Source organism: Podarcis erhardii (assembly GCF_964252035.2).
Source record: "Podarcis erhardii genome assembly, chromosome: 4".
In the NCBI taxonomy this organism is placed as follows: Eukaryota; Metazoa; Chordata; class Lepidosauria; order Squamata; family Lacertidae; genus Podarcis; species Podarcis erhardii.
Window position 1 is genome coordinate 3899496 of NC_138508.1, and position 14068 is coordinate 3913563.

General features: G+C 46.5%; 2 protein-coding genes across 2 annotated transcripts; both read left to right on the forward strand.

Moving 5' to 3' along the window:
* Positions 1–756: 756 nt before the first annotated feature.
* Positions 757–1704, forward strand: LOC309341179 (olfactory receptor 52K1-like; the record flags this gene model as incomplete). Its single annotated transcript, XM_081860701.1, has 1 exon — positions 757–1704. The coding sequence occupies one exon, from the start codon at positions 757–759 to the stop codon at positions 1702–1704; it is 948 nt and encodes a 315-aa protein (XP_081716827.1).
* Positions 1705–6708: 5004 nt separating this feature from the next.
* LOC309340650 (olfactory receptor 52P1-like) lies at positions 6709–7671 on the forward strand (the record flags this gene model as incomplete). The annotated part of the gene is made up of 1 exon (XM_081859534.1): positions 6709–7671. One exon carries the CDS (start codon positions 6709–6711, stop codon positions 7669–7671), a length of 963 nt encoding a protein of 320 aa, XP_081715660.1.
* Positions 7672–14068: the final 6397 nt, after the last annotated feature.

Consider the following 14068-nt stretch of genomic DNA (forward strand, 5'->3'; position numbering starts at 1 on the left):
CCAGAACAACTGCAGAGGCTGGATCTCTGCCCACAAGCTGCTGGGCTATCTGACCCCATAGACTGAGATCCATGTTGGGATGTGGCACCTCCCAGCCCCTAGGACACTTGCAAGGCAGTCTTTGTCACGGGGCTGAACAACAGTGTGCGACGGCGTCACCTCTTATCAATCACCTTCCTTTTACTCCCCCCTTACGTTGAGGGGAGTTGCTGGTTTATAGCCATTTTTGTAAACCTGAGTTGGAGCCCACTGGGAAGGCCTAAGGCCACAGCATCGTGCTGCAACACTTCCTTTGCCTGGGGAAGGTCCAAGGTGGCAGATACGGGTAAGGCTGGGGAAAACCCCTGTAGCCAATACTGAACCAGATGGTTCCATAGGCTTTCTTTCAGTCAGCATACTGAGGCAACTTCCTGTATTCATATGGACAAATGCAAGAAGGATGAGTCTGTTTGTTGGTCATCATGGATGAAAGGAACCGATTCAGGTAATATGTCTCTGAATTCCAGATGGAAGCATCAAACAGCGGGAGGAGGGGGGGATGCAGAGTGCTTGACTAGTTGGACCCTTGCCTGATCTATCAAAGCAGTGGCTAGTGTTCTTATCTTCTTCCCTTTTTTGCCAACAGAATTTGTGTCTCTGATGTCATAAGGAACTCCCCACTTGTAGCATCGCAGAGTTATAGCTCAGAAAGAGCTTATGGTCCCATCTGGTATGCCTTGCCTGTGAAAGGAAAGACTATTTGATGCAGATATCGACATGAACACAGCTCCCAACCACACCTTCTCTGACCCCTCGGTGTTCTTCCTGTCTGGTATTCCTGGACTGGAAAGCTCCCACGGTTGGATCTCCATACTTTTCTTCTCTGTCTTCACCACCTCCCTGCTGGGCAACAGCACCCTGCTGTACGTGATCAAGACTAATGAGAGCCTCCACAAACCCATGTTCTTCTTCCTCTCCATGCTGGCCTCCATCGACCTGACCTTGTCCCTCAGTACCATGCCCAAAACACTGAGCATCTTCTGGTTCAGGGCCAGGGAAATAAGTCTGACCGCCTGCCTTGTTCAGATGTTTCTCCTCCACACCTTTTCCATCATGGAGTCTGCTGTGCTCTTGGCCATGGCCTTTGATCGCTATGTGGCCATCTGCCACCCTCTGAGGTACACCACCATCCTCACCAATTCCTTGGTAGCCAAAATTGGGCTGGTGGCTTTGGTGCGGGCTGTGGTCCTGATGCTCCCATTGCCCTTCCTGCTTAGGAGATTGCCCTATTGCCGCTCCCACGTCATCGCCCACTGCTACTGTGAGCACATGGCGGTGGTGAGATTGGCATGTGCCCACACTCGGTTCAATAACATCTACGGGATCATAGTTGCTCTCTTTGTTGTAGTACTTGATTTGACCTTTATTGGTCTTTCTTACACCAAGATCCTACAAACTGTCCTCAGTCTGGCTTCAAAGGAAGAGCAGCTCAAAGCCTTCAGCACTTGCATCTCTCACCTGTGTGCCATATTGGTTTTCTACACGCCTGTGGTCCTCTCCTCAGTCATCCATAGATTCGGTCACCATGTTGCTCCCTACATACATATCCTGCTGGCCAACTTCTACCTCCTCTTCCCACCCATGATGAACCCCATCATCTATGGGGTGAAGACCAAACAGATATGGGACAGAGCTCTCCTCCTCTTCCACCGGAAAAGCTTTTGAAGGGCAATCCAGCATGGGAAGCCAACGATTATCATACCCATGGGTGGTTCTGCTCTTCACGGTTACAAACTTGGTTAGATGCTCAACGGCTTTAAAGGAGGATTAGACAAATCCCACTTGGTGGAAATCACAGAAGGAGAGAGTGTCCATGTGAGGGGAGGGGAAATAAATGGAGCCATTTCTTAGGGAGTTTGGGGGTAGTTGGGGTAGTTGAGAGATGGTTTACAGAAGAGTAGGAGGGAAAGAGGGAGATAGAGAATTGGTTCTGGCTTCTGTGTAACATTCACTCAACTTTCCCCGCCCCGATCTGACCACAATGATCCATGCGACGGTCACCTCCAGGCTTGACTACTGTAATTCACTCTATGCGGGGCTGCCCTTGAAACTGTCCCAGAAACTCCAGCAGGCACTGAATGCTGCAGCAAGGCTCCTCACAGGGTCCCTGCCATGGAAGCATATTCACCCAGTTTCACTGGCTCCCGGTGGAGTATAGGGTCAGGTTTAAGGTGCTGGTTTTGGCTAAACATCTGCTTAGCCAAAGATGCTCTCTTGGCCTCCAGCCAGGAGAGGACAAAGGGACTGTCTCCTTATGAGATAGTTTCCAGGTGTATGTTACTTTTCTAAGCTAATTCTGCCTTCTGGGATCCGATTGTGAACAGAATGTGAGTGAGTAAACTCTTTTTATACTGTTATAGAAGACTGTGTCGTGTTTTATCTTTTATAAGGGAATAAGGGGGAAATAACAGGACAGGACAGTTATTATAGAGGCTTTAGTGAACCTGAGCAAACACATCTGCTGTGAGTTTAAAAGGGGGAATGTTACTCTGCTAAATTGTGGAACTTGTTAACACAAGTTGGAAAGGCTATAATCAAACAGTATAGCCTCTCCTGCATCCCTGAACATTCCCACAAAATTCAAGGAAGAGAGGGGTATCAAGGGCTACAAGCCATGATGCCTATGCACTGCCTTTAATGTTGGAGACAGCAATGCTTCTGAATACCAGTTGCTGGAAATCACAGGAGTGCTCTTGTGCTCAGTCCTGCTTGCGGGTTTCCCATAATGGGCATCCAGTTGGCCACTGTGAGAAGAGGGTGTTGGGAGCAGGGCCAGGGTGGGAGAGTACTAGAGTTCTGTCTAGTCGAGTTGTGTGGGATCAATTCCAATCTCTTACCTCCAAGGATGTGGACAGGCTGCTTGGATGAGTGAAACCAACCACCTGTCTCCTTGATCCTTACCCATCCTGGCTTATAAAAGCTAGCCAGGAAGGGCTGGGAGATGGGCTTCGCGGGGTCGTGAATGCTTCTCTCTGTGAGGGAGCCTTCCCAGACCCGCTGAAAGAGGCGGTTATCAAACCACTTCTTAAAAAACCATCTTTAGATGCAGCTAATATGGCCAACTATCGCCCAGTCTCAAATCTTCCATTCTTGGGCAAGGTGATTGCGCGAGTGGTTGCTGAACAACTCCGGGCACGCCTGGAAGAAGCGGACCATTTGGATCCCTTCCAGTTGGGATTCAGGCCTCATCATGGGACTGAAACTGCCTTGGTCGCGCTGGTCCATGATCTCCAGCAGGCTAGGGACAAAGGTGAGAGCTGTTTCCTAGTTCTGCTGGATCTTTCAGTGCCTTTTGATACAATCGACCATTACCTTCTGGCGGTTCCCTCACTGCGAGAAGTCAAGTTACAGGGAACCAGGCAGAGGGCCTTCTCAGTAGTGGCGTCCACCCTGTGGAACGCCCTCCCACCAGATGTCAAAGAGGAAAACAACTACCAGACTTTTAGAAGACATCTGAAGGTAGCCCTGTTTAGGGAAGCTTTTAATGTTTAACAGACTATTGTATTTTAATATTTTGTTGGAAGCCACCCAGAGTGGCTGGGGAAACCAGTCAGATGGGTGGGGTATAAATAATAAATTATTAGTAGTAATATTAGTATTATTATTATTATACAGTGCTTTTTCTGGGGGGTGCAGGGGTACACATACCCATAAACATTTTGTGAATCTAAGTTTGGCCTCATTGAGGGGCAATATATCAATAGGAGTAGGAAAATGAGAGTACCCTTAAACATTCTTTTTCAGAAAAAGAGCACTGCAAATATATACTGTATGTCCTCCCCACTAAAGTCTCTGTGTCTCAAACACCTTCAGTTTCAAGCTGAAGGAAATAAAACTGTCAAGAAGCCCTCAGTAGCTCTCTCCTCCATGAATTTGTCTAATCACCATTTGAAGTCACCCAAGCTGGTGGCCATCACGGTCTCCTTGATGGAGGAGCACTTAACTGCTCCAAAACTACCGTATTTTTCGCTCTATAAGACGCACCAGACCACAAGACGCACCTAGTTTTGGGAGGAGGAAAACAAGAAAAAAAATATTCTGAATCTCAGCAGCCAGAACAGCGAGAGAGATCGCTGCGCAGCGAAAGCAGCGATCCCTCTTCCTGTTCTGACTTCTGGAATAGCTGCGCAGCCTGCATTCGCTCCATAAGACGCACACACATTTCCCCTTACTTTTTAGGAGGGAAAAAGTGAGTCTTATAGAGCAAAAAATACGGTAGCGTTCCAAACGTAGCATACATCAAAAGCACCTTCAAAGCAGCTGCCTCCCAAGTGAGCTACCATTCCCAGCACTTTTATCAAACTACAGCTCACAAGATTCTCTTTTTTTATTGTGTGTGTGTGTGTGTGGTGTGTGTATGTAGCCTTGGTGATTTTCAGCAAGAATCTCCCTGGACAGAACACATTCCATCCCAGCTGCGTGAAGCTGGCCTGGCCTGCTCCCTAGCAACCATCTCTAGGCAATAGCCAAGTGGGCTTCATAGAACCCCTTGCACCTTACACACCCAGAATCACCAAGGGATTTCTCACCTGTGCTCCATCACCCACGGATGCAGCACCTGAGGGACTCTGAAGTCACTAAAAATCCCCTTCCATTATCCTGACCTAGCTGTTCCAAAGTCTATAAAATGAAGGCACTGAATCCTCCCACCTTGCAGATGTGCCTGGGCTGGGCACACGTGAGCTATGGATCCAAGCTGTTTCTGGACCAGGGACCCTGGAGAGCCCAATGCACCTCGCCAGCTGATACAGACATTGAAAACTGATCTAAAGTAACAGGTGTGTGTGTCCGTGTACCATTTCTGATTAATCAACTACTGCATGTGTTGCAAAAAAGGCTGGTATCTGCTCTGCAGTCAAAAAGGGAATGCAAGTGTGTTGCTAAAGAAGAAGAAGAGTTTGGATTTGATATCCTGCTTTATCACTACCCGAAGGAGTCTCAAAGCGGCTAACATTCTCCTTTCCCTTCCTCCCCCACAACAAACACTCTGTGAGGTGAGTGGGGCTGAGAGACTTCAGAGAAGTGTGACTGGCCCAAGGTCACCCAGCAGCTGCATGTGGAGGAGCGGGGAAGCGAACCCGGTTCACCAGATTACGAGTCCACCGCTCTTCACCACTACACCACACTGGGTCTCCAGTTGCACTTTCTCTGCTGGAGGATGGTAGAATGGTCTGCACGGAGTGGCCATTGGGGGGCCCACGGCTGGGCTGAGGGTCTTGAACACAGACAAGTTGATAACATTAGCCAGTGAAGACAATTGTGAGCTGGTCTCACTCAGTATAGGATAGCTGCTTATAGCTGTTCGGCTTTTAGGCTTCCCATTGGGACATCTGGCAAAGCAGGATGCTGGACCAGGTGAACTTTCTGCCTGATCAAGCTACAGGGCTCTTTTTGTGTTTTTAATGCTGGGTGTATATGGGGGAGGGAGATGGGTGCCTTGTGCTGGAACAGTTGACTGGAACCCAGAAGAGAGCCACTGCATGTGTCAATGTCTTCTGAAAGCACTTATGCTCCCTGACCCTAACCCTGAATTTATCAAAACAAAAAATTCCTTCCAGTAGCACCTTAAAGACCAACTAAGTTAGTTCTAGGTATGAGCTTTCGTGTGCATGCACACTTCTTCAGATACACTGAAACAGAAGTCACCAGACCCTTCTATATAGTGAGAAGGTGGGGAGGGGTATTACTCAGAAGGGTGGTGGGAATGGGTGATTGGCAGATAGCTGTGATGAGCCTGAATTTATCTGCAGTTGTGACATGGCCTGGATCCATCCTCATGTTTAGGGAAGCTTTTAATGTTTAATAGGTTATTGTATTTTAGTGTTCTGTTGGAAGCCGCCCAGAATGGCTGGGAAAACCCAGCCAGATGGGCGGGGTATAAATAATAAGTTACTATTATTATTATTATTATTATTATTATTATTATTATTCAATCCTTTCTTTTCATGCAGGTGCTTTACTCCAGAATTGGACTCCTGAGGATGTTGTTCTTGCACTAGTTGTTTTCTTCTTGAACTTCCTTTTTCCCTTTCAAAGATATAAATTAATTCAAAAAGATCTTTTTTAAAAATTATCACCCTCAAAGAGCAGCTTAGAAGAGCTGAAGAATGGGGGGGGGGGTAAACAAAAGCAAATTTTCCAAAAAGGGGGCTTCTTGATGAGTAATTGACGGGGGGAAACTAGGAGAATCTATAGAGCACCCCTGAATTGTCTGATTCCACAACTTAAACCAAGCAGCAAAAGCCCACCTCTCTCAAGCCTCCTCATTGAGAAGCATCAAATTCATTTTCTATCTGCTCGCTTTTTGATGGAGCATATAAAGAGAACCGACCTTGGAAGAACAAAGACTATTCGTAGCAGCAGCAAAGACCCTGAGGTCAGTAGTCTCCTCCTGGGCAATGTCTCTGGAAGCCAGTATATGCAACTGCAGGAAAATCTAGAGGAAGCCACACACAAACCTTTTACGATTTTGCAAGGAGCAGTCTGAACACATCCATTTAAAGTCAGGAGCACCTGTGTCACAAAGGGAGAAATTCTGATAGATAAGCCGCAGGGTCAGGTCTTTGCTCAATTTAACACGAACAATCTCACTGCAAAGCGGGAGCTTTAATCACAGGAAGTGGCTCTACTCTCTCTGCATACTGTATATGCAATTCACTAGCATCTGTCATGCCAGACATTGGCAACATTAGCAGCCATGCCCCTTCTTCCTCCTCCTCCTTCTTTCTCCTGGGTCTCCCAGGTCTGGAGAACATACAGGTTTGGATCTCCATCCCCTTCTGCTTCATCTATGCCATGGCCGTCTTTGGCAATGCCACCCTGCTCTGGATCATCAAGACGGAGCCCAGCCTCCACAAGCCCATGTACCTCTTCCTCTCCATGCTGGCTTTGACTGATATAGCCATGCCCACCTGCATCGTTCCCAAGATGCTGGGCATCTTCTGGGCTGGTGCCCAAGAGATCACCTTTGCTGGCTGCCTGGTGCAGATGTTCATGATCCATGCCCTCTGTGCGGTGGAGTCTGGGACCCTCACTGCCATGGCTTATGACCGCTACGTGGCCATCTGCTCCCCACTCAGCTACACAACATTACTGACGACAAACACTGTGGCAAAGTTTGGTGCTGTTATCGGGGTCCGGGCCTTCATCGTTGTCTTGCCCTTTCCTTTCCTGGTGAAGAGACTGCCGTTCTGCCACTCCCACCTTATATCCCATTCCTACTGTGAACATATGGCAGTAGTGAAGCTCGCATGTGGGGACACCACACCCAACAACCTCTATGGGTTGATACTATCCCTTGTCATTGTCGGTGCTGACCTTGGCTTTATCTTCGTCTCCTATGGACTGATCCTACATGCTGTTTTCCAGTTGCCCTCGCTGGAGGCCAGGCACAAGGCCCTGGGTACCTGTGGGGCCCACATGGGGGTCATCATCGTCCTCTACACACCGGGCCTCTTTTCTTTCCTCACCCACCGCTTTGGACACAACATCCCTCAACACGTCCACATCTTCCTGGCAAACATCTATCTCATGGTTCCAGCCATGCTCAACCCCATCGTTTATGGCGCCAAGACCAAGGAGATCCGTGAGCGGGTGCTGAGTGCACTGGAGCTGAGGAAGAGTGCCTCCTAGACTCCCAAGGGGGAACTGCAGGAAGAGCAGGAGAGGAGCAGGAGGGCAGGGATGAGCTGCCAGGGGCTTTGAAGAACTTTACCCCCATGGTGTCTTCTCAAGTTGTCAGGGGAGGTGTCAGAATTCATCCATTGCTTTTTGGCACAGCATGTTTAATGAGGGGGTTTGTGTGTGGGGGGGGGGTGTTTTCACTTGTCAGTGATGATATGTAACAATATTGTCTCATGGTCTTACCAATATTTTTTGTAATGCTTTGTAATGCTTTTGTAATTGCTTTGTCCTGGGTGAGGCATGGGACTTTTGTCTGGGGAGCTGACCAGTTAACATGGAGGGTTTGTCTGGTATCAGGTTTGTTACAGGAATTCTAAGGTCTCAAATATAGAATAAATGTTGATAATTGGACAAGGTTGAAGCAGGAGTCAGCCAATAAAGGAATGACCAAGGATTTGAGGGGAAATCGCCCTTTATTTGGTTGCAACCAGTCTCCAGTCTTAAGGCAGACAGAAGCATCAAGCTATGCTTAGCTCAGGCTTTTATAGAAGAGTTTGGATTTGATACCCTGCTTTATCACTACCTGAAGGAGTCTCAATGCGGCTAACATTCTCCTTTTCCTCCCCCCCCCCCACAACAAACACTTTGTGAGGTGAGTGAGGCTGAGAGACTTCAGAGAAGTGTGACTAGCCCAAGGTCACCCAGCAGCTGCATGTGGAGGAGCGGAGACGCGAACCCGGTTCACCTGATTACGAGTCCACCATTCTTAACCACTACACCACACTGGCTCTCACCACACTTATACATTTCAGAGGACCAGCCCACATGATACAAGAGCAATTAAACTCGAACACTCTGGTATACCATATTTTTCGCCCCATAAGACGCATCTGACCATAAGACGCACCTAGTTTTTAGAGGAGGAAAACAGGGGGGAAATATTCTGAATCAAATGTTGTACTAAACTATTTAATAAACTACCGGTATATCAGAGTGAGAGTGAGAGGGACAGGAGCATTATGTTTCTTTAGCATGCGTGCTCAAGGAGCGACGAGTGGGGAGGCAGCACGCCCCCGGACGGACCTGACACAGGAACCCCAGCAGCCTCCTCTTGTGTAAGCGGCTCCTCTCCGGCTCTGCTGCTTCAAAGCGAGCCACGGAGGAGGGAAGGAATGGGAGTCATGGATCCTCCGCTCGCAACTGCAGCGGGATCCCGCCGCCGCCCGTAGGCATTCACTCCATAAGACGCACAGTCATTTCCCCTTACTTTTTAGGAGGAAAAAAGTGCGTCTTATGGAGCGAAAAATACGGCAATTCATGACACGGGAGGAGCCAGATGAGCAACAGGTCAAGAAGGTCGTTACAGCATGCAATTATGCAGTGCCGGTTTCTTACACGGCTTCCCATTCTTCCCTTAGATCTCTGGGCCAAAGATAACAATTGGCAAGCTTGCTGGTAACCTTACACTTAACAGGCGAGGATCTCTAGCTTACGCCTATCAGGTAAGGATTTCAATCACTGGCACATTTCAGGAGGCCTTTCATCTATATTTTCCTTGCTAAGATTCTTTTTTTTAAAAAAAAAAATTATTAACCGATCAAATCAAATTAAATCACATCACATAACTTCCGAATTACAAAGCCGAATTTTTAATTTTTGTTGGGGGGACCCATATTTCAAGATCCGAAGGGGGATTCTGATCATCTTCTTGCTACTGCGTTAATGTCCAAATCAATCCAAATCAGTCCAAACAGAGTTCATGATTCTATCCAGTCTTATCTTGCTGTTTCCACATCACATCTTGTTCATATATTTTCTCTTTTTTCTTTATGATCTCTTCTGATAGTCTCCTTAAGCCGATAAATACCAATAATAATCCTGTGAGAATTTTTCCGTTCTTCCAATCCTCAAATCGAGATGGTTTCCATATATCATCGCCTTCATAGATAACATCGCTCTTTCCATCATTAATCTCGCAAAACTGTCGCTCTTAAGTCCCTCTGAGGAGTTTCACCCACAATATAAAAACAGCTCTATTTCTCTATTTCTCCTCCCAGACTCAAGTCCTCCGACAGAACTTCCCAATATGGCGACGGCATTTTTAACTGCGTCATTCCAAAGCTCTTATACATTCCACGCTCTTCTTAAAACATGCTTTGGTTTGAAAGTTTATCTCCACACAGCCTTAAATCCACAGCTTAATTCCTTAAAACGACATTTCTGACTCGTGAGGGGAGGGGATTCTTGTTTAATCACATAAGGAAAGAAAGGGAAGTTTTTTCCCCTCCCCCATCAGTCATTTGCCATACTGTGTCTTGGCGTATCTTCTCATGATTTAATCTTGTCTTGTTTTATCAGAGATCTCCTCTGTTAGCAGTCTTTACTCCTTCTCCTTCCTTGAAATATGTGCATTCCTTCATCCAAATTGTTTCTTGCAGCTAGTGGCGCTGTCAGGGGTTCAGGAGCAGAGACACAGGAGAAGGAGCAAATGGAGAGTGAGGAGGAGGAATACGAGGGGGGGTGTAGGCAGTGACAGTGGTCAGAGAGATTCCACGAGTCTCTTCAGCGAATCGGAAGATTCACAGAGAGGAGCGCCGATGGCCAGGGCAAGGGGGGTGCCAAGGGGGAAACCCCAAAAGGAAGGGGCCAGCGGGGACTCCCTGAGCAGCAGTTGGAAATCAGGACCAGCGTCCCCACCAGAGCGTAGTGGGGGGGAGGAGTCCCAGGCATCGGGACCAGTCTTCTCACCACCAGAGGGAGGAGATGAGTCAGGATTGGCCACGCCTCCATCAGAGAGCGGGGAAACGGTCAAGAGGAAAGTCACCGGCTGGGCGCGCGCGCCAAGTTCAAATGTACAGGCGAGCGGCACAGCAGGTAGCCCGGATAGGGAGCCAGGTCCTAAAGCCCGCCGGAAGGAAGGGCAAGACTCAGGGGGGTCAGCGTCAGAAGAGTCCAGGAGGGAGGAAACCCCAGGGGGCAGAAGGACCCAGAGGAGGAAGGAACAGCGCAGGAGGTGGAGCCGGGCTAGGATCTTAAACTGGTGCGGAAGGGGGAGTGACTCAGAGGGGACTTCGCCCATCTAGAGTCTAGACGTAGGGTTGCACGCTCTGGCTTTAAAATGGAAATTATACTTCAATAAAGACTTTTGTACATAATATTAGCCTGGCGTTGGTCCTCTGTGAGCTGGGACCTAGAGGCAGCCCTGAAAGGCGCGAATCAGGGACGGCGTCCAGGAGCACCGGAATCCCACAGGAGGGCTTTGTGCCTAGTGCCCCCATCCCCACAAATTCGGGAGTGGTATAGGGCACAGCAGGCAAGGCAGTCCCCCCACCATCCGGGGGGGGGGTAGGGAGGCTAATTACTCCCATCATAGCCTCCAAATTACCTCGTGTGGGTTGGAGAGATGTTATTGTCAGCCATCTTCCAATGCGCCCCCTAGTGCCCCCCCTTCCCTTGCTAAGATTCATGCATGTTTAGCCTGCAAGTCTTCCCATTGGAGCAATTTTATAACTTATAAACTTTCTTTGCTGCACTGTGATGTTTGCTCGTTAGCATGCGAGTTTTCATGTTAATTGTCCAGCTCCTAACTGCTGGTCTGTTCACAGTGACCTTGAAAGTGTTTCTGCGCTTCCTATATGCACGGCACGAGGGATTGGATATGACAGGAAACTAGAATTCCTCTTTGCAGCAGGCTTCTATTTAAACAAGCTCCTTTTGGGGTGCCGTTTGAAGTCAAGTCTTTTAAATGATTTTAATTGTCTTTTTTTAAAAAAATCATTTTCCAGCTTGTGCTGTTTGTATTCATAAAGCTCCTTTAGAAGCAACAGGCTTCCCTGTGATTATTTCTCAGCTCCTGAGGAGTATCTGGAGTTTGTCTATAGCACGGATGGGCTGTAATGAGCTGTAACTTAGCGGAACTTCAAAAAGAATTTTCTAGCCATTTGAACTGGTGTTCAGCATAGGAAAGAGAGAAAACTTTTTGCATGCAAACATTTCGGTGTTGGTGTTTTTAAGCTACCTTTCTCATTTCTCTAAGCAAACTTCTTTTTTAAAAAATAAAATAAAATTTATTTAAAGTTTTTGTGTCAGAAAAAGAAGTAAAAACTGGGGGGGGGGGAGGAGCTTACAACCACAGTCAGTCAACATAATTCCAATTTCAAGCACAAACATTTTACTTTTATATCACATTCTTAATAATTTTCCAAATACCACCCTCTACTTCCCTCCCCCCACACCCGACTTCCCTTCACCCATGTGAGATCTTATTGGCATTTGTTTCTTGTTGTGTTAGCACTTATTTATACTTAATAGTCATATCCTTTATAATATCATCTTGTATCCTTGTGAATCTTTCCTTTTACGTTTATGTTAAAATTAATTTCTATATCCATATTTTTTCCATATATCTCTCTACACAATCCCACTCTCTCTTAATCTTTTGCATGGGGCAGCCCCTAACTGATGCTGTTAATTTTTTCCATCTCCATAAATTCACAAATCTTAATTCTCCATTCTGATCATTCTGGTATTTTTCCTGTTTTCCAATTTTTTGCCACTAGTAATCTAGCCGGTGCTGTCACATAGAGGAATATATTCTTTTTATCTTTGGGGATATCATTGGTTATTAAGCCTAACAGATATGCTTCTGGCTTTTGGAGGATTGTGCTCTTAAATATTCTTTTCAACTCTTCATGTATCTTGGTCCAAAATTGTTTAATCACCTTACATCCCCACCACATATGGTGCATTGTTCCCACCTCCGCTTTACATCTCCAACAAAGGTTTGAATGTTTTTTTTTATAGATCTTTGCCAATTTTACTGGGGTGAGGTACCAACGATAACACATTTTCATTCTATTTTCTCTTATCAAATAACAAGCTGTGAAATTTATGTTGACACTCCATAATTTTTCCCACCTACCTAAATGTATTTTCTTGCCCAGATCTTGTGACCACTTTATCGTTGTTTCTTTTATTACTTCATCTTTCAATTCCCACTCAAGGAGTAGATTGCACATTTTTGATATTATTTATTTATTTATTTATCATCATCATCATCATCATTATCATTATTATCATTATTATATTTTTTTGGTCTGGCATACAAAGGAAAATACCTCAGGAGTGGGATTGCTAAGAGAGAGGGGAACAGAGGAAAAGTGGTCCCTCGCTCTGTCGGGATTCACAAAATGCTGTGTGAGATAGTAAGTCTGCAGGCTTGAGTTTGCTAGCTGATGCAACTGGCTGATGCAATCAGCCTGCAATACTTTCTTTGGAAGTGCTGGGTCAGAAAGACTCGGCAGTAATGTGCTTTCAGTTGATTGGTTGTCATCAGTTTAAAGGGGAGACCTGTCCAGCAGTAAGTGTGGGGTGTAGAAGAGTGTGGTCAGAGAGAGAGAGATTTTTTTTTTAAAAAAATAATTTTTATTAATTTTCACAAACAAAAACACACACACACAAAAAAAAACATACACAAACAACACATGACTTCCCCATACCTCCCCTTCACTGCACCCTTGTTTCCAATTTTTTAGCAATCCTTCATTCCATTTTTATATTTAACTTCCCTCAGGTTTTCTTAACTTAAACATTTACAGCTGTAATTCTCTGTTTCTTATCCCTTGACATTTTATCAGTCTGAAATTTTACAACAGTTCTTAAGATATATTTTGAATTTTTCCCAGTCCTCTTCCACTGTCTCTCTCCTCTGATCACGGATTCTGCCGGTCATCTCTGCCAGTCCCATAAATTCAGTCACCTTCGTCTGCCATTCTTCCAGAGTAGGTAATTCTTGCATCTTCCAAGAGAGAGAGAGATAGAAAGGTCTTCCTATTTGCCTTAAGGAGCAGCCAGGTACTCTGTTTGATTGTATGAACTGCTCGTGTATTATAGCCTGTAGATTATTGTATATATTTGTGTATATATAGCTCACAATAAATATACTGCACTGCACTGAAGAACCTGGAACTCTGAGCATTTCTGCTAAAGCGCCGTTGAGAATTCTCGACAGGCCCAGCACGCTTCCTCTGTGCAAGAGTACAGGTAGCAGTTATCTAGCCGTGGGTGCTGGAGGTGAGCTGCAGGTATGGAGCAGTCCAGAGCTGGCATGTTGCTAGAGAAGCTGATGGCCATGAATTACAGCATCTGATCGGTCCACATGTAACACTTCCTCAAGCGTGAGGGCCTGTGGAAAGTCGTGGAAATTACACCGCAGCCCCCGAGGAGGAGGAGGCGGAGGATGAAAAGCTGGCACAAGCAGAGGCACAGATAGAAAAGGATGAGAAAGCCTTGGCTACGATCATCCTTGGAGTGGACGACAGCCAGCTAGTCTATGTAGCAGATAAGGTGATGGCAAGTGAGGTGTGGAATGCACTCAAGGCTGTCCATGTGCGAGAGACAGCTGGCT